Consider the following 22,157-nt stretch of genomic DNA (forward strand, 5'->3'; position numbering starts at 1 on the left):
CTTCTCCTTTTCTTCCTCTTTCTTCTTCCTCAGCCCTTTCCTTCTCTCCTCTCCCCCTCTCTTACTTGTTGCTGCTCGGGTCTCCAGAGAATAATATCTGCTGCTGCAATTTCTTTATTGTTTCCTTGCCTGCAACTATTACAGTCTTAATGATAGTTAGTCTTGGAGGACACCGGCTTGTTACTCTTTACTCCACCATAACACACATGGCCTCTCCCCCTCCCCAGGTCCATGAATTGTGTGATAATTTCTGCCATCGATACATCAGCTGTTTGAAAGGAAAAATGCCCATAGATTTAGTGATTGATGAGAGGGATGGAAGCTCCAAGTCTGACCATGAAGAACTATCTGGATCCTCCACAAACCTCGCAGACCATGTGAGTCCACTCTCCATTACTATATATGTTATTATTGCAAATATGTTTTATTCTATTTATTAAATAAACCTCTTTCTATAGGGGTAGTTGGCTTTGTAGTTGTCATTGTATGTGTTGAGGGAGCATTATAAGTCCCCTTTGTGGCAATGTGTGTAATACTGTGGCTAGTTGACCTCTACATGTTGGCTACCTATGGTCATGTTTATTGAGTAGTATTGTGCAGGTGTGCTCTATGTAACTTGTGGTGCTGAAGATCTATATTTTATTTCTATATATATTTTTTTTTTATGTGAGGTTTTCCTTTTTATTGAGCACAAGTTACAAGCCAACTAGACGCCTGGAGCCCCATCTTGTAGAGGCTCGTAACCTTTAATGAACCAATAATTGACTTTCTATTAAGGAGAGCTGGAGAGAATTATTAACAGCAGTATTACAGGTTGGCCATTGATTTCTAACACTTTAATAATTCGCCACATTAGAATGAGACTTTTTTTATTATTTTTTATTGATACATGTAAGCTGGTGTGCTCATGGACATATGAGCTGATTGTGTTGCTATGGTGGTTGTTGTAGTTTATTATTGTTATTACGCTTGCTGTCTGTCATGTGATCACCGCTGCTTAATCTTACTCATTTGTGCTGACTATATTTAGAGAGTTAACTGATTTATGGCCTAGAAATGTGCAGCTATTTTAATCTCACTAACCTTAGTCTAGGCCTTATAGTAACTTTTGCATGGTCCGCCATGCTGACCTGTAAATTCTGGGCAGTTACATGGGAATATATATATATATATATATATATATATATATATATATATATATATATATATATATATATTGCATACACCATGGTGTGCTGGTGCTTTTTATGGCAAGTATACAATATGAACTCTTGAGTCCAGGGCATGTCCATTCTGTGCTCTGTTTCAGACAAGTCTTCCATGTCTAGTGGGTTAGTTGCCAAACCTTTGAGGATTTAGGAAGGGATGAACAATAGACAGGATCTGTGTATATTTTCTGCTGTATATGTATACATCCCCCACTCCTGTGTAAAGTCCAGCTTCCTTTCCCAGTGCAGCCTAAGAGCTGGTGTCCCTCTTAGTGGATTACACACCCGGCCTGTTTAGGGTCTAACAGATGGCAACAGCTAAAGCCAATTTACTCTGCTCCCTGGTAATAAGGGACCTTTTATAGTCCATATTAGCTCCAGGATTTAGGTGACCAGGTCATTCCCAAATGTAGCTTTTTTTTTTTTTTTTTTAATTTCCAGTATATAAAGGGTGAACCAGACATACAGTAAAACAGAAGTATCTCCACCTATTACATCTTTTATAATGTAAAGAAAAAATAACTTTGTGTTTACAATTTTTCTTTTTTATTTAAACTCTCAACATTCCGCTTCTTTATAAGTGTGATTGTTCCCAAATGCATGAACAATATCAAATAGCTTCTGACCAAAATTATACTAGGATAGTTTTATTTTAAGCAGCCACAATCTAGATCAAGATATTTAAAAACACTGACAATTAAAAAAAAAATACATTTTGTCCTTTTTTGATGTATTCTAAGTAACCACAATCTTGACCAAGATACTTACAATTAAAGTAAAAAAATGTCCTTTTTCTTGTATTTTGTAGGCAGCCATAATCTAGATCAAGACATTTCAACATACTGATACTTATTTTTTTTCTTCCCTTTTTATATATATAAAAGCAAATTAAAAAAAAAAATATCTATCTATCTATCTATCTATCTATCTATCTATCTATCTATCTATCTATCTATATATATATATATATATATATATATATATATATTCTAAACAGCCACACTTATTTTTTTTCCTTTTTATATATATATATATATATATATATATATATATATGTATATATATAAAAGCAAAAAAGAGTATATATATTCTAAACAGCCACACTCTAGAGATGAAGATCTTTAAAAATACTGATCCTTGCCATTTTTTTCATATATATATATATATATATATATATATATATATATATATATATATATATATATATATATATATATATATATAAAGTATATATATTCCAAACAGCCACACTCTAGAGAACAAGAACTTTAAAAATACTGATTCTTAAATGTTTTTTTCCTTTTTTATATATATATAAAAGCAAAAAAAGTATGTGTATTCTAAACAGCCACACTCTAGATCAAGCTCTTTAAAAACACTGACAATTAAAAAAAAAACAAATTTTGTAATTTTTTTTAGATTTTTTGTCACAATCAATACCAAGATATTTTAAAACACTTAAACAAAAAATAAAAATTGTCCTTTTTTATATATTGTAAGCAGACAACATAATTAAATCAAGATCTTAACAAATACTGATGATTTAAAAAAAATAAATAAAAAAATAAATAAATAATAAATATATATATATATATAAAGCAGTCGCAATCTATAGCAAGATCTTAAAAATTGTCCTTTTTTTATATATATTGTAAGCAACCACAATCTGATTCAAGATATTTACAAATACTGATGATCTATAAAAAAATAAATAAGTAAATTAAATAAAATAAATAAAATTAAAAAAATACAATATAAAAAAATGACAATGTATGCAGCCACAATCAAGATCTTTAAAAAACACTATCAATAAATAAAAATGAAAAAAATGTTCTTTTTTTATATATTGTAAGCAGTCACAATCTAGATCAAAGCATTTTAAAAATACTGACAATTTAAAAATAAATAAAAAAATATTGTTGTTTTTAATATATTGTAAGAAGCCATAATCAAGATCAAGATATTAAAAACACGAACAATTAAATAAATGTCCTTTTTATATTTATTGTAAGCAGCCACAATGTAGATCAAGATATTTACAAATACTGACAATTTAAAAAAAAAAAAAAATAATAATACAAAATACATTTTGTCTTTTTTTATTTTAAGCTGCCACAATCCAGATCAAGATATTTTTAAAAATACTGACCGTTAAAAAAAGAAATAAAAATACGTTCTTTTTTTTTTTAATATAAATTTCAGAAAATAATGTGGTTTTGGATTATAAAAAGACAAACGAGATTAATTTGCATTAAAGATAATACTTTGGTAGAAATAAAATACAGGTTTAATATTATATTTTTTAGAAAACGTTTTGGAAATAGACTGTTTATTGAAATTGAAACATCATTAAAAAGTTGTAAAAAGAAAGTGATGCAAAATTTGGAACTTCTATATAGTTATTGATCGGGAAGAACCCAAAAGGTTGTGTTACAGCGGTTAGATTTTTCGGTGTCATATATTCCAGAACTGTATAATACTTAATAAATATTATTATAACAGCCATATGACATTACGTCGGACTTCCCACCAGCGTTGTTGGTGTGAGCGCTGGCTTCCCTAGTGTCCATGTCTTGATTAATCACCAGACTGCAACTTCCACGTAATACATGTATGTGATTAGTAAAGCTTGTCCTTTCTGATGTAACCAGAACCAGACCATAGTGAGTTTGGTAAAATCTTCACACCACATAAGACCTGACACTTGAGACGTGCGGTTGACATCGGCAACTCATAGCGAGATGTAAAGGCTATTTATAAAATCATTTATAAATGTATCAACGTGACTTGAAAAATGATAACCGAATATTAGCAATATTAGAAATAGCTGCGTGCTCCTCTACGAGCGTCTGAACAATAACCAATGGCAGAAGTGATATTCCAAAGTCTAATTGTAACCCATGGTCGTCGTTATTGGACCCTATACCCATTGTAGTCGCTCGTTCACTCACGTACCCTCAATCATTGGTGAAAGCCCCCCTAGTGCCAGTCACATCCCCTCTTATTGAAGCTGTTGGTGTATTAATTGACTTTAAAACAATGTGTTTTAAAGAAAGGGGGTAACTTACACCTTTACTATCAAATATTTAGGAAAGGGATTAACATGCAAAATTGATTGCTGTACTAACTGACGACTATTTTTTTTTTTTTTAGTTATTTTTGGTTTATATTTTGTGTTGCATCAGTTGAACGCTTCATTTAATGTTTTTTTTTCGTACTCTTATACTCTTTCATTTTGAAGCTTCTCTCTGAATCCTGCCCTTCATGCACTCTCCTCTTTATGGTTCGAGTCACAATGACTTGAAATGCGCAGCGTTTATCTAATCCGCATACCTTGCAGTGTTATGCTTAATGTGCGTTCATGGAAATGCCTTGTTTCACACAGATGACACAGTCCTAGGCAAATATGGCTTCCTCCAGGCTGTCAGGGGGTGCTGGGACTTGTAGTTACACAACAGACAAGAGAGCTACAGGTTGATAAAGATTTTCTACGTCAGGTTTGCGGCGGTCAGCAAAGTTCTAAAAACAATTCAATAACTGACATTTTTAAATTTTTGAATTCCGAAGAAACAAAGTAGATCGACAGCAGAAAAAAACAATCCGGCCCGGCCTTATATTTCTTTTTTTTAAATATAGGTTTATGATACTGTTTATATTTCAACCACGTCTGATGGAAGTTTGCTCCATGTATCTACTACTCTTTTAGTAAACAGCAATTTTCTGACAATGAATTTCCAATGATTAAGGTTTTCCTGATTGTGTACAATGTCTTCAGGGACAATTGTGGCCCCTATTATTGGTCATTGTCTTCTGATGATGGTGATATGTGTTCCTTCCTTCTTGAAGGTAAACTAAGGTCATCAAGGCCTGATCATGGCTATAGATAAGTAGGGGGTCATTTCTCCAAATGAGAAAAACATAGCAAAACAAGTCTCATAGTTGTACACTTATCCCCAGGTCTACAGGTCGGAGGCCGGTTGGTCGGAGGCCATGAACAATGTAGTAGTATTAATATGATACGGAGTTATTATTGGCTTAGAATCTTCTGTATATTTACTAACAATTAGTGATACATAAACATATAAAATACTTTGCGTCTAAGCATCAGAAAGTTAAGAAATTATTGTACAAATAAATATATTAAGATTATTTCTATTCGTCACATTATCTAAATGATAAAAATAAACTTTTAAAGAACTTCAAAGACCCTTAATAGTAAATCTTTCAGGTTCTTAAAAATGTAAATATTTTACTATTTTTAAACAAGTTTATTTTTGCTCATTCAGACATCAGACGGGTTCTAGATATGGTTCTTATGGACAGAACCTGTACCTATGGTCTTCTATTTGGCTGTTCACATGTCTGTGTATATTCGTACTTGTGGTATTCTATTTAGCTGTTCTCATGTCCGTGATGTACCTGTGGTCTTCTATTTGGCTGTTCACATGTCTGTGTATATTCGTACCTCTTCTATTTGGCTGTTCAAATGTCTGTGTATATTCGTACCTGTGGTCTTCTATTTGGCTGTTCACATGTGTGTGTATATTCGTACCTCTTCTATTTGGCTGTTCACATGTCTGTGTATATTCGTACCTGTGATATTCTATTTGGCTGTTCACATGTCCGTATATATTCGTACCTGTGGCCTTCTATTTGGCTGTTCACATGTGTGTGTATAGTCGTACCTCTTCTATTTGGCTGTTCACATGTCTGTGTATATTTGTACCTGTGGTCTTCTATTTGGCTGTTCACATGTCCATGTATATTTATACCTGTGATATTCTATTTGGCTGTTCACATGTTCATGTATATTTGTACCTTTGGTCTTCTATTTAGCTGTTCACATGTGTGTGTATATTCGTACCTCTTCCATTTGGCTGTTCACATGTCTGTATATATTCGTATCTGTGGTCTTCTATTTGGCTGTTCACATGTGTGTGTATATTCGTACCTGTGGTATTCTATTTGGCTGTTCACATGTCCGTGTATATTCATACCTGTGGTCTTCTATTTGGCTGTTCACATGTCCATTTATATTTATACCTGTGGTCTTCTATTTGGCTGTTCACATGTCTGTGTATATTTGTACCTGTGATATTCTATTTGGCTGTTCACATGTGTGTGTATATTCGTTCCTGTGGTCTTCTATTTGGCTGTTCACATGTGTGTGTATATTCGTACCTGTGGTATTCTATTTGGCTGTTCACATGTTCATGTATATCTGTACCTGTGGTCTTCTATTTAGCTGTTCACATGTGTGTGTATATTCATACCTCTTCTATTTGGCTGTTCACATGTCTGTATATATTCGTACCTGTGGTCTTCTATTTGGCTGTTTACATGTATGTGTATATTCGTACCTGTGGTATTCTATTTGGCTGTTCACATGTCCGTGTATATTCATACCTATGGTCTTCTATTTGGCTGTTCACATGTCTGTGTATATTTGTACCTGTAGTCTTCTATTTGGCTGTTCACATGTCTGTGTATATTTATTTGTACCTGTAGTCTTCTATTTGGCTGTTCACATGTCTGTGTATATTTGTACCTCTGGTATTCTATTTGGCGATTCACATGTCCGTGTATATTTGTACCTGTAGTCTTCTATTTGGCTGTTCACGTCTGTGTATATTTGTACCTGTAGTCTTCTATTTGGCTGTTCACATGTCTGTGTATATTCGTACCTGTGGTATTCTATTTAGCTGTTCACATGTCCATGTATATTTATACCTGTGGTCTTCTATTTGGCTGTTCACATGTGTGTGTATATTCGTACCTGTGGTCTTCTATTTGGCTGTTCACATGTGTGTGTATATTCGTACCTGTGGTATTCTATTTGGTTGTTCACATGTCCATGTATATTTGTACCTGTGGTCTTCTATTTGGCTGTTCACATGTCCATGTATATTTGTACCTGTGGTCTTCTATTTGGCTGTTCACATGTCTGTGTATATTCGTACCTGTGGTCTTCTATTTGGCTGTTCACATGTGTGTGTATATTCGTACCTGTGGTATTCTATTTGGCTGTTCACATGTTCATGTATATTTGTACCTGTGGTCTTCTATTTAGCTGTTCACATGTGTGTGTATATTCGTACCTCTTCTATTTGGCTGTTCACATGTCTGTATATATTCGTACCTGTGGTCTTCTATTTGGCTGTTCACATGTGTGTGTATATTCGTACCTCTTCTATTTGGCTGTTCACATGTGTGTGTATATTTGTACCTGTGGTCTTCTATTTGGCTGTTCACATGTCCATGTATATTTATACCTGTGGTCTTCTATTTGGCTGTTCACATGTCTGTGTATATTTGCACCTATGGTCTTCTATTTGGCTGTTCACATGAGTGTGTATATTCGTACCTCTTCTATTTGGCTGTTCACATGTCTGTGTATATTTATTTGTACCTGTAGTCTTCTATTTGGCTGTTCACATGTCTGTGTATATTTGTACCTCTGGTATTCTATTTGGTTGTTCACATGTCCATGTATATTTATACCTGTGGTCTTCTATTTGGCTGTTCACATGTGTGTGTATATTCGTACCTGTGGTATTCTATTTGGCTATTCACATGTCCGTGTATATTTGTACCTGTAGTCTTCTATTTGGCTGTTCACATGTCTGTGTATATTTATTTGTACCTGTAGTCTTCTATTTGGCTGTTCACATGTCTGTGTATATTCGTACCTGTGGTATTCTATTTAGCTGTTCACATGTCCATGTATATTTGTACCTGTGATATTCTATTTAGCTGTTCACATGTCCATGTATATTTATACCTGTGGTCTTCTATTTGGCTGTTCACATGTCTGTGTATATTTGTACCTGTGATATTCTATTTGGCTGTTCACATGTGTGTGTATATTCGTACCTGTGGTCTTCTATTTGGCTGTTCACATGTGTGTGTATATTCGTACCTGTGGTATTCTATTTGGTTGTTCACATGTCCATGTATATTTGTACCTGTGGTCTTCTATTTGGCTGTTCACATGTCTGTGTATATTCGTACCTGTGGTCTTCTATTTGGCTGTTCACATGTGTGTGTATATTCGTACCTGTGGTATTCTATTTGGCTGTTCACATGTTCATGTATATTTGTACCTGTGGTCTTCTATTTAGCTGTTCACATGTGTGTGTATATTCGTACCTCTTCTATTTGGCTGTTCACATGTCTGTATATATTCGTACCTGTGGTCTTCTATTTGGCTGTTCACATGTGTGTGTATATTCGTACCTCTTCTATTTGGCTGTTCACATGTGTGTGTATATTTGTACCTGTGGTCTTCTATTTGGCTGTTCACATGTCCATGTATATTTATACCTGTGGTCTTCTATTTGGCTGTTCACATGTCTGTGTATATTTGCACCTATGGTCTTCTATTTGGCTGTTCACATGTGTGTGTATATTTATTTGTACCTGTAGTCTTCTATTTGGCTGTTCACATGTCTGTGTATATTTGTACCTCTGGTCTTCTATTTGGTTGTTCACATGTCCATGTATATTTATATCTGTGGTCTTCTATTTGGCTGTTCACATGTCCATGTATATTTATACCTGTGGTCTTCTATTTGGCTGTTCACATGTGTGTGTATATTCGTACCTGTGGTATTCTATTTGGCTATTCACATGTCTGTGTATATTTGTACCTCTGGTATTCTATTTGGTTGTTCACATGTCCATGTATATTTATATCTGTGGTCTTCTATTTGGCTGTTCACATGTCCATGTATATTTATACCTGTGGTCTTCTATTTGGCTGTTCACATGTGTGTGTATATTCGTACCTGTGGTATTCTATTTGGCTATTCACATGTCCGTGTATATTTGTACCTGTGGTCTTCTATTTGGCTGTTCACATGTCTGTGTATATTTATTTGTACCTGTAGTCTTCTATTTGGCTGTTCACATGTCTGTGTATATTCGTACCTGTGGTATTCTATTTAGCTGTTCACATGTCCATGTATATTTGTACCTGTGATATTCTATTTAGCTGTTCACATGTCCATGTATATTTATACCTGTGGTCTTCTATTTGGCTGTTCACATGTCTGTGTATATTTGTACCTGTGATATTCTATTTGGCTGTTCACATGTGTGTGTATATTCGTACCTGTGGTCTTCTATTTGGCTGTTCACATGTGTGTGTATATTCGTACCTGTGGTATTCTATTTGGTTGTTCACATGTCCATGTATATTTATACCTGTGGTCTTCTATTTGGCTGTTCACATGTCTGTGTATATTTGTACCTGTGATATTCTATTTGGCTGTTCACATGTGTGTGTATATTCGTACCTGTGGTCTTCTATTTGGCTGTTCACATGTGTGTGTATCTTCGTACCTCTTCTATTTGGCTGTTCACATGTCTGTGTATATTTGTACCTGTGGTCTTCTATTTGGCTGTTCACATGTGTGTGTATATTCGTACCTCTTCTATTTGGCTGTTCACATGTCCATGTATATTTGTACCTGTGGTCTTCTATTTGGCTGTTCACAGTGGTCTTCTATTTGGCTGTTCACATGTGTGTGTATATTCGTAGCTCTTCTATTTGGCTGTTCACATGTCTGTGTATATTTGTACCTGTGGTCTTCTATTTGGCTGTTCACATGTGTGTGTATATTCGTACCTCTTCTATTTGGCTGTTCACATGTCCATGTATATTTGTACCTGTGGTCTTCTATTTGGCTGTTCACATGTCTGTGTATATACGTACCTGTGGTCTTCTATTTGGCTGTTCACAGTGGTCTTCTATTTGGCTGTTCACATGTCTGTGTATATTCGTAGCTCTTCTATTTGGCTGTTCACATGTCTGTGTATATTTGTACCTGTGATATTCTATTTGGCTGTTCACATGTCCATGTATATTTGTGGCCTGAGCAATCCACACCAAAACACGGAGACATGTCCGATATTGGAGAACAAGCTCACCAATGCAAGGCTACCGGCTCGTGAAAAAAACGGAAGGGACTATGCTGTCCGTTTTTCAATGACTTGAAAAACCTCCATCAGTTTATTTCAATATGAGACAAACTAATGAAACTCTCTTGGTAAAAACTGAGATACTGATGAAAATACTGATGGAAGCCGGTCAGTTTTCGCACTCGAAAAAAGTCACTGCCGTGTGAACGAGCCTTTCCATCTATTACTTTCCGGTCACTACACCATACATATAATATAACTTTAATTTTCCCCATTTTCTTCTTTCTAAATATACATTTCTCTTAATTTCTGTGTAATAGTGTCTTTAATAAACTGTGTAAGGAGATTTTATAATTGTCGCTTCTATGAGTGTGGCCTTCAGCCTTGTCATAAGGTTGACAAATAAGCTCAAAACCAGATATTTAATATATTATTGCAATGGAATTTTCTTTTGTTATCTAGTTTTGATTGAAACCAATAAAATTGGTGTTGAGGTCTTACTATAGAAATACTTAGACCATAGTGGAAGACGTATGTATGATGTACGCATAGTGAGACTGATGACACCATTTCATTATGCATAAGTATTCTTGCATAAGAAGGCAAGCAAACTCAGTTGTCAGGTGGTCTAAAATATTGGGATTTTTTTAGGAGGGGGGGGGCTATGTTGTAATAGATTTAAAAAAAAAAATAGAAAAAAAATAATGAATAAAAATAAAATAAATAAATAATATTAAATTAATATTAAAAATTGATTAATATTAAAATAAATAATAATATTTAAAATAAACATTCTGTATATATATATATATATATATATATATATATATATATATATCAATGATAATACAGAATGCTTCTTCTAAAATCACGCTATTCTCTGCTTGGGCCATTTTTAGGCCAAAATTATGGCATATTTCTTGAATAGGAAGCAAAGTAAAAAAAACCAAACATATAAAACGTGGTTGTTGGACATAATGAATGCAAGTACCTTTATAACAAGTACAATAAACTTTGGGCTTTGCTCTGTGGTTCTCAGTCTCACCACTTTCGCCCTTGGGCTTTGCCTATGGCCTAACTGAGTACACAGAGAAGCTTCCTCTCCACCTGACTCCTGAAAAGCTCCATCAGATCCTTGTATTGAGTAAGTTTAGAATAAATAATAATATTGTCCTAATTGGTACAGTTCCTATGTGTAGGGATGCAGGCTATGCCATACCGGTGAGATCTCCCTGTCCCCATGCTGCCAGTGCCCCTCCGCACACTCGGTGGCCTAACCTTGCCTCCTACTAGGCTGTAGTGACTTTGGGCTCTATGCCCCTCTTACCTCCTCCCACTCTGGGCATTGTCTCTGCGTGTTTTTTTTTTTTTACTGTCAGTAAAGTTTATTCAGGTGTAGAATGGTGGTCATAAAAATATTCATAGTTTACAGTCCAAAAACCCTCAAAGTTTACATAATGGTTTAAAAAGAACAAGAACACATTATTAAGCCACATTAATCTAATATTACACCGTGTTCTTCATAATTTACTTTTTTTCTCATGTATAACCTTCTGAAACCGAAGTAATAATATAAATAGGACTTTTTTTTTCCACCTTTCACATCAATAGACTAATTTATGTTAAGATTCTGGAACGTATGTGGTGTTACATTGGCACCTGTAAAAATAGAAGATGGGGGCCTTGTAAAAATGTTTTCTGGGCATATTTTTTTTTGTCTGGGAAGAGGGTGCAGATTTTTGTCAGCGAGTATAAAATCTCCTACCATATATATAGAAAGTCATACATGAGACTATATGTTCCCATCCAGTTCACTTAAGTATGTGTTACATTGGCACCTGTAAAAATATGTGATGGGGGCGTTATATACAGTAAATGTTTTCAGGGCATCTCATTTATTTTGTCTAGGAAAAGGGTGCAGATTTTTGTCAGTGGGCATAAAATCTCCTGCCATGCATATAGAATATGTCATACATGACACCACATGTTCCCATCTCCAGTTCACCTATGTATGTATTGCATTGGCACCTGTAAAAATATGTGATGGGGGCGTTATGAAAATGTTTTCTGGGCATCTTTTTTTTTTCTATGAAGGGGCTGCAGATTTTTGTTCGCGGGTATAAAATCTCCTGCCATGTATATAGAGTATGTCATACATGGTACCACATGTTCCCATCCAGTTCACTTATGTATGTTACATTGGTATTTGTAAAAATATGTGATGGGGGCGGTATATAAATGTTTTCTGGGCATCTCATTTTTTTTTGTCTAGGAAGAGGCTGCAGATTTTTGTCAGTGATTTTTAAAATCTACCATGTATGACGAATATGTCATACATGGTACCACATGTTCTCATCATCCAGTTCACTTATGTATGTGTAACATTGGCATATCTAAAAATATGGGATGGGGGTGTTGTAAAAATGTCTTCTGGGCATCTCTGTTTTTTGGTCTGGGAAGTAAGTGCGGATTTATGTCACCGGGTATAAATTTTCCTGCCATGTATATAGAATATGTCATACGTGACACCACATGTTCCCACCCAGTTCACTTATGCGTGTGTTACATTGGCACCTGTAAAAATATGGGATGGGGGCGTTGTAAAAATTTCTTCTGGGCATCTTTTTTAGGAAGAGGGTGAAGAATTTATTCAGGTATAAAATCTCCTGCCATGTATAACGAATATGTCATACATGACACCACATGTTGCCATCATCCAGTTCACCTATGTATGTATTACATTGGCACTTGTAAAAATATGTGATGGGGGCCTTATGAAAATGTTTTCGAGGCATCTCACATTTTTTTGTCTGGAAAAAGAGTGCAGATTTTTGTCATCAGTGAGGTTTGGGTATAAAATCCCCTGCTATATATATAGAATATGTCATGCATGTTCCCATCCAGTTCACTAATGAATATTTGTATCCCATATTGAAATGATCACATCAACAAAAAAATGGAATCAGACGTTGCAGAAGCGTCCGCCCCAGACCTCAACCCCTGTGCTATGATGGAGGCGTCATATGGCCCTGGCCCCTGTCTGGGTATATGGGGAGGCTCCGTGATAATTATTACCTTGTGGTGACCTTTTCGGAGGTGTATGGTGTATTGAGCGTTACATTGTGCTTGCTTTTCAAGTAATACCGATCATAATACATTTATAACAAGAGACCATTTATTAAACCCTATTAAGGTAATACTTCATTACAGTAGATATAAAATATATTAACCTCTCATAACAGTGATATATGAGGGCCGGTAGGATCTGCACGCGGAATCCAAGTATAAGGGCTTCATTTCACCATGCACTGGACACATAGAATCCGGAGGGACGATTCATGTACAACTATTTTATACAACTTTAGAAAGGTTTATCCTATAGATGTTATCACCGCGGATTATTTATGTGCATTATGTAAGGCGTTGTCAGAGTTCTCCTGCGCTTTTGGCAGCAGTTTATTGTTGGTTGTAGTTTAGATACCACTTCATGTATCTGTACTGTACTATATGGAGTGGCCAAATACATTTTATCCATATTGTGCCACTTTATGTAATGATCATGGCACGCTGGAAAAATGGCACAATTATGCCGTAGATTACAAAGTGCAAGCTCACATATCGGGATCATTCTAACATCTTTACAAAGTTTGTTTAAAAACTTTTCATGTCAAGTTTGGAGTTAATAATATTACGGCATACGTTACGTCTAGTTATGTACAGGAGGCCAAACGCAATCAGCCGGACCAAGGCTTGAAATGTTTTTTTTTTATTATTGATGGGCACATTTTTTTTTTTATTATTATTATTTTTAGGTCTGCTGCAACAAAATTTGGAATAACAACTTCAACTTATGCCCCCTTCTTATATAAAAACATGAACACCTATATGTATGTGTTCAGAGATGATTGATATATTTGCATACATGCATGTGTGTATATATACTCATAATTTATGCAAGTATAATTTTATATATATATATATATATATACACACGCGTATGCAAACATATCAATCATCTCTGAACACATACATATGTGTTCTTGCTTATATATGTGTGTGTGTACATTCATATGTATATATATATATATATATAAAAAATAATATTTATTCATTTATATAGTGCTATTAATTCCATAGCGCTTTACATACATTGACAATACTGTCCCCATTGGGGCTCACAATCTAAATTCCCTATCAGTATATATATATATATATATATATATATATATATATACATACACACATATATATATATAATATACATATATAGAGAGGGAGGGAGAGAGATGAATGCACACATATATAAAGTTGGTGTATGTATATATGTATACTGTATATATGTATGTATATTGGTTAAAAAAATAAAGAGAACACCAAAGTACAACAAAATCCTTGTTTAAGTTTTCCCTTCAGTTTTTCGAGCAGTGTGTATGTATCTTTATATATATATATATATATATATATATATATACACCTAATTTTTGGCAATATCTAATACAAAAGTGTTCTAGACAGAGTTCTGTATTCTTCTTACATTTTAACAGTCATCTTCGTGGAGGAGAACCAGTAAATAACATGTTTGCCCACCATATTTTTTGTTGTACTGACACGAACAGGTGACTATCCAAAAACATGCAAAAAAAATTTAAAAAATGACTGCTTAGTCAATGAATCCTTAAATAAAGATGGCAGAAACCAATTGTGACCTGGTATTGTATTTAGCTAATATCTATCCTGCCTTTAAAGAGGGTTTTGGTGACTTTAAAGCTTTCTTCAGAAAGAGAGGGGGTTTTTTTTAGATAATTTTTTTTCATGGGGAAACTACATCAGGAAACTTTCTTTTTATTGAAGTTTTTGAAAAAATGTTATCGCCCCAAATATATATATATATTTGGGGCGATAACATTTTTTCAAAAACTCCAATAAAAAGAAAGTTTCGAAAAGTTTTTAATCTCTCCGAATATATATTTTTTAAGGTTTTGTTGTACTTTTGTACTTATGAAGAGTTTTTTTTACTTATTTTTTTTATTATCTCTGTAATGTTTCTGCAGCTTTTTAATTTGAAGTGACATATACTTTTTATTCTACCCAGGCATTTTTTAAAACGTGAATAGGCAAAAAAACAAACTCTCAAAAAACTAAGCAGCAAAGTAGATTAACAATTAAATGAATGGGAAAAAAAATTTTTGGGAGAATTCTTGACTTTATTTTCAAGTTGTTTATGGAGCGGATTCTCTTGAAAACCTTTTTCTGAATATAGCCTATTGATGACCTCAATCTTCACGTCTTCAATATCAGATTTGTGGGGGCTTCTAGACCCCCACCTCCATACCTTCTATAGTGGCTTTGCCAGGAATTCCATCTCAGTCCTATGTAAATGTACGGTCAGGTGTTCACTTGGCCCCTTCAACCAACTGATACCATAGGTGGGGGTGTTGGGAATTAAGTCAGAATTTGGAAAGTCCTGGAAGACCCCTTTAAAGTAGACAATATCTAGTGTCAGTCATGCCCAGCTTTTAGATTCGCATCAAGTTTGAAAATAAGTGATTATTATTCTTAATATTTGTACCAGACTTAAGTCATACAGGTATTTTTAAAATAAAAGAATCCTTTTAACATAACCTCCATTAATTCAGCAGAGATGATATTCCAGGACGTACTAATACAGATTAATTTTCTATTTTTATTCCAAAGCCCAGTTTGGCTATTGAAAGAAAAAACCCTGCGTTCTCCCTCCCTTTCCTGTTTCTTCTTTGCAGTCATCCCTTATCTTGCTGTTCCTCCCCAGCAGCGCTCCCTCCGTGGCTCCCCTCCCTGATGTCTCATCTGCAGGAATGTCTCAAGTTCAAAGGTCTCATGCTACGAAATAATTCCTATATACTGTAGTTATTTGGTAAATGATTCCGATACTTTATTTGTAAATATAAGGAAAGTTAAGGGCTCATTCAGACGTGCGTGATTGTTCTCGTACGCGGTCCGAGTTCTGCCGGTGTCCTGGATCAGATTCCCATCAGTCTCAGTTTTTACCATCAGAGTTCCAGCAGTTTTTCTTATAAGCAAAATAAAACTAATGGAAGTTTCTAAACCTTCTCCTATCCTACAGTCAGTGAAACATGGCATCCAAGTGCTTGCCCATTTTTTTCACTGACTTATAGACAAGGGTGACATTGGTCCGTGGCTTGGATCTCATTCGGACGTGTCTCCGTGATTTTGTGTGAACCAAAAATAAAATGTGCACAGTCCAAATGGTTTGAATCAGCCCTAATTCTTAGCTCTCCACAACACCTAGGGCTCCAGATATTGAGGAATGCCAGCGTGGATCAGTGGTGGCCAGAGTGGAATAGCCTGGATCTCTACCACTACCAAATCTGCGTGTATCTCATCAGCACTTTTTCTCAGTATCTCATCAGTACTTTTGATCAGTATCTCACCAGTATTTTTGATCAGTATCTCATCAGTATTTTTGATCATTGTCTCATCAGTACTATTGATTAGTATCTCATTGGTACTTTTGATCAGTATCTCATCAGTACTTTTCATCAGTATTTCATCAGTACTTTTGATCAGTATCTCATTGATACTTTTGATCAGTATCTCATTGGTACTTTTGATCAGTATTTCATCAGTACTTTTGATCAGTATCTCACCAGTATTTTTGATCAGTATCTCATCAGTATTTTTGATCATTGTCTCATCAGTACTTTTGATTAGTATCTCATTGGTACTTTTGATCAGTATCTCACCAGTACTTTTGATCAGTATTTCACCAGTACTTTTGATCAGTATTTCACCAGTACTTTTGATCAGTATTTCACCAGTACTTTTGATCAGTATCTCATCAGTACTTTTGATAAGTATCTCATTGGTACTTTTGATCAGTACTTTTGATCAGTCTCATCAGTACTTTTGATCAGTATCTCACCAGTATTTTTGATCAGTGTCTCATCAGTACTTTTGATAAGTATCTCATTGGTACTTTTGATCAGTTTCTCATCAGTACTTTTGATAAGTATCTCATTGATACTTTTGAGCAGTATCTCATCAGTACTTTTGAGCAGTATTTTTGATCAGTATCTCATCAGTATTTTTGATCAGTATTTTTGATAAGTACTGTATCTCATTGGTATTTTTGATCAGTACCTCATCAGTACTTTTGATCAGTATTTGTTACCAAAACCAGGAGTGTCCCTAAAACGCAGAACAGGTGTCACCTTTCCATTATAGTTTTCTCTGTACGCTCCACTCTTGGCTGTGGCATTAAACACTGATGTGTGAATGAGGCCTAATACCTAGGACTTTGCTGCTGTTGTGCATGTGAACTCTCACAAAATATAAACATTGAGCATTCTATAGGTTAGAGTTTTCAAATAGCTGGTAAGGACTGGTGAAATCTAGGATAGCAGTGTGGTACTTGTGTGTTCCCGTGAGTGGACAGTCACATTTGCTGTGCTTCCAGGGGCTGTGGTTTGGATATTAATTCATTAGCACAATCCAGGACCTGTTGGAGATTTGTTTAGGGGAGGAATGTAAATAATTCCAGGAGCTCATGAGGTTGGGTTGATTGGCTCCGCACTTGGGCAGCAGCCTGTATACAGTCAGCTGTAGGTTGTAGCATGAGCACAGAGTGGGACTTCCCAGGAATTCCTGGGTGTTTGCTTCAGGCTGACGGCTGTAACGTGTGCACATGCTGCTGGTGTGAACCAGGCTTGTGACACGGGAGGTCTTTCATCTTACTGTCCTGAGAACATTATTAAGTGACTGTGGTGTAGACAAGGACTCCAGCCATTACATTATTTAGGATGTGTTGCCATATTACTTCATGTTAGAAACATAAATTCAGAGCGCCACCGAGGGAGATTACATGTCGGAACAATCACTACAATTCTGAGGATTTCAAGCAGTAATATCAATATTTATATTTTTTGAGAAATGGAGATTGTGGTTAGCAGTGGCGTAATTAAAGTCCGATAGGCCCTGGTGCAAAATGTGGACCTGCGCCCTCCCTCCCCGCATGCTGGTCAGATGTATGGGCCTTTGTAGAGTTTAAATCCTATAAAGACATGTGTTGGCTCCTCTCCCCCTTCATTGTGTAGTAATGTCTTCCATACTGGTAAATATGTCCATCATCCTGGGCCTCCTCCTGGTACCGTATATATCCTCCATCCTGGTATATATGTCCCCATCCTGGTATATATGCTTCCTATTCTGGTGGTATATATTGTATGTCCCCCCATGATGGTAAATATGTCCCTTATCCTGAGCCTCTTCCTGGTGTGTATATATCCCCCATCCTGGTATATATGTTCCCCCATCCTGTTATATATGCTTCCCATCCTGGTATATATGCGCCCCAACCTGGTAGTATATATGTCCCCACATGATGGTATATATGTCCCCCATCCTGTGCCTCTTCCTGGTATATATGCCACCCATCCTGGTATAGATGCCCCCCCCCATCCTGGGCCTCTTCCTGGTATAGATGTCCCCTCATCCTGGGCCTCTTCCTGGTATAGATGTCCCCTCATCCTAGTATAGATGTCCCCTCATCCTGGGCCTCTTCCTGATATACAGGTCCCCCATCCTAGTATAGATGTCCCCTCATCCTTCTCTTCCTGGTATATATGACACCCATCCTGATATAGATGTCCCCCCATCCTGGGCCTCTTCCTGGTATAGATGTCCCCCCATCCTAGTATAGATGTCCCTTCATTCTGGGCCTCTTCCTGGTATAGATGTCCCCTCATCCTAGTATAGATGTCCCCTCATCCTGGGCCTCTTCCTGGTATACATGTCCCCCCCATCCTAGTATAGATGTCCCCTCATCCTGTGCCTCTTCCTGGTATATGTGCCACCCATCCTAGTATAGATGTCCCCTCATCCTGGGCCTCTTCCTGGTATACATGTCCCCCCATCCTAGTATAGATGTCCCCTCATCCTGTGCCTCTTCCTGGTATATGTGCCACCCATCCTAGTATAGATGTCCCCTCATCCTGTGCCTCTTCCTGGTATATGTGCCACCCATCCTAGTATAGATGTCCCCTCATCCTGGGCCTCTTCCTGGTATACATGTCCCCCCATCCTAGTATAGATGTCCCCTCATCCTGTGCCTCTTCCTGGTATATGTGCCACCCATCCTAGTATAGATGTCCCCTCATCCTGTGCCTCTTCCTGGTATATGTGCCACCCATCCTAGTATAGATGTCCCCTCATCCTGGGCCTCTTCCTGGTATACATGTCCCCCCATGAAGGTATATATGTCCCCATCCTGGGCCCATTCTGGTAAATATAGTCCCCATTCTGTGTCTAATGCATAAAAAAAATTCTACCTGCCTTTTGGTTTCCACGTAGTATGCTGTACATAAAACAGTAATTTTCCCAAAATTACAGCAAGAAGCTCAGTAAGTGACACATCACTGGAATCAGGGTCTCTGTTTCTTCCCTTTGACTGACCAATAAATTGTTTAATTCATGTACCAAGGCTCAAACTGGCTATCAGATGATTTCCCCAGTAAGCCCCAGTGCAGGAGTGGGTTTCCCACGCTCCTATATGCGCAGTAGCTGGCACAATACACCTGATTCAAAGGCTGCATCATTCCTTGTATAATCTACCCAGGTTATACTTATATAGAAGCAAATGGAAATTTTGTGAATGAAAGATATGTAAAATTTGCATGCAGATGTTAATCCCATGAGTATCAGCGGGAGGAGTCCCATCCCCACATGTATGACAGCCATTACTGCCGCATGGTTAATAGGAATCATACTGGGTGCAGGGGATGAGGCTGTGCGGCCCCCGAGATGGGAATTGTGCTCCGTGCATCTGATGTCAATTACTCTGTAAATATGAGGAATAGGAACATTGGAAGGTTTGTTCGCTTACAATGTATAGCACTGGCACGACATGAAAAAAACAGCCGCAATTGTCTGTATCTGGCACCATTGTTCCTAATTTGTACAACTGCAGTTTATGTGTACGCCAAACTAACCGAGGCGTATGAAGAATACTGTTCTGTATAATGTGTAACTGAATATATCAGATATTTCTCTCTGTTATCAGCCATCGAGTCCCTGAGCGGTTGCTATCTATCACATGCACACAAATGATAATAATGGGCATATGGAATCAGAAATGGCTCCAGCCAGTCATTCTATGATTACAGACTATGGTATCATGAATGGCCGAACTACTGAGTCTGCGCCATGGTGCATTATGTAGCATTGGGTATGAAGCTACAGCAAGGGTCTGACCACTATGGGTCATTTCACTGCACTCAAACATAAGACGTTGGGTATGTAAGATTGGAACATGGACCGTGCACCAAATATACCGGGGAGGACATATCATTGGTGCAGCGTGTGCAGCCACACAAGAACCCAAGAGGTACAGGGGGTCCCCAACACCTCCAAAGAAGGCGGAATTGTGCATTATGATGGGTTATCAAACTGTAAAGGGCCTATATATTGTTCTTGTACAGGGGCCCTATTTCGTCTGTGTCCGCCAGTGCAAATATAGACATATTTTACGTAGATGACATGGGACAAACCTCCAATTCTAAGAACTAAACATCACTATAAACAAAAAACGTCCAATATATACAGACACTCATGGGTATGGGGATCTCCAATCTTTGTAAAAGAATTATTTAAAGGGTTAGTCCTCATAGGAAAAGTCTTCTTAAGAAGAGACTGATTTATTAACTATACAGCCAGCATGCTCTATATGTAACTAAGTACATTATGTATTTATTTACTATACAGCCAGCATGCTCTATATGTGACTAAGTACATTATTTACTATACAGCCAGCATGCTCTATATGTGACTAAGTACATTATTTATTTACTATACAGCCAGCATGCTCTATATGTGACTAAGTACATTATTTATTTACTATACAGCCAGCATGCTCTATATGTGACTAAGTACATTATGTATTTATTTACTATACAGCCAGCATGCTCTATATGTGACTAAGTACATTATTTATTTACTATACAGCCAGCATGCTCTATATGTGACTAAGTACATTATTTATTTACTATACAGCCAGAATGCTCTATATGTGACTAAGTACATTATGTATTTATTTACTATACAGCCAGAATGCTCTATATGTGACTAAGCACATTATTTATTTACTATACAGCCAGCATGCTCTATATGTGACTAAGTACATTATTTATTTACTATACAGCCAGCATGCTCTATATGTGACTAAGTACATTATTTATTTACTATACAGCCAGCATGCTCTATATGTGACTAAGTACATTATGTATTCATTTACTATACAGCCAGCATGCTCTATATGTGACTAAGTACATTATTTATTTACTATACAGCCAGCATGCTCTATATGTAACTAAGTACATTATGTATTTATTTACTATACAGCCAGCATGCTCTATATGTAACTAAGTACATTATTTATTTACTATACAGCCAGCATGCTCTATATGTAACTAAGTACATTATGTATTTATTTACTATACAGCCAGCATGCTCTATATGTAACTAAGCACATTATTTATTTATTTACTATACAGCCAGCATGCTCTATATGTGACTAAGTACATTATTTACTATACAGCCAGCATGCTCTATATGTGACTAAGCACATTATTTATTTACTATACAGCCAGCATGCTCTATATGTAACTAAGTACATTATGTATTTATTTACTATACAGCCAGCATGCTCTATATGTAACTAAGCACATTATTTATTTATTTACTATACAGCCAGCATGCTCTATATGTGACTAAGTACATTATTTACTATACAGCCAGCATGCTGTATATGTGACTAAGTACATTATTTATTTACTATACAGCCAGCATGCTCTATATGTGACTAAGTACATTATTTATTTACTATACAGCCAGCATGCTCTATATGTGACTAAGTACATTATTTATTTACTATACAGCCAGCATGCTCTATATGTGACTAAGCACATTATTTATTTACTATACAGCCAGCATGCTCTATATGTAACTAAGCACATTATTTATTTATTTACTATA

General features: G+C 36.1%; 1 protein-coding gene across 9 annotated transcripts in view; it reads left to right on the forward strand.

Annotated features, from left to right (window-relative positions):
• MEIS2 (Meis homeobox 2) overlaps window positions 1–22,157 on the forward strand; it is a 207,396-nt gene that overhangs the window by 6,477 nt on the left and 178,762 nt on the right. For all 9 annotated transcript variants that reach the window (XM_075330375.1, XM_075330376.1, XM_075330370.1 and 6 more), the window contains exon 6: window positions 228–377. In XM_075330375.1, the coding sequence (XP_075186490.1) occupies window positions 228–377 (150 nt within the window). The remainder of the gene's footprint in view (window positions 1–227; window positions 378–22,157) is intronic.

Source organism: Anomaloglossus baeobatrachus, chromosome 12, assembly GCF_048569485.1.
Source record: "Anomaloglossus baeobatrachus isolate aAnoBae1 chromosome 12, aAnoBae1.hap1, whole genome shotgun sequence".
Classification (NCBI taxonomy): domain Eukaryota; kingdom Metazoa; phylum Chordata; class Amphibia; order Anura; family Aromobatidae; genus Anomaloglossus; species Anomaloglossus baeobatrachus.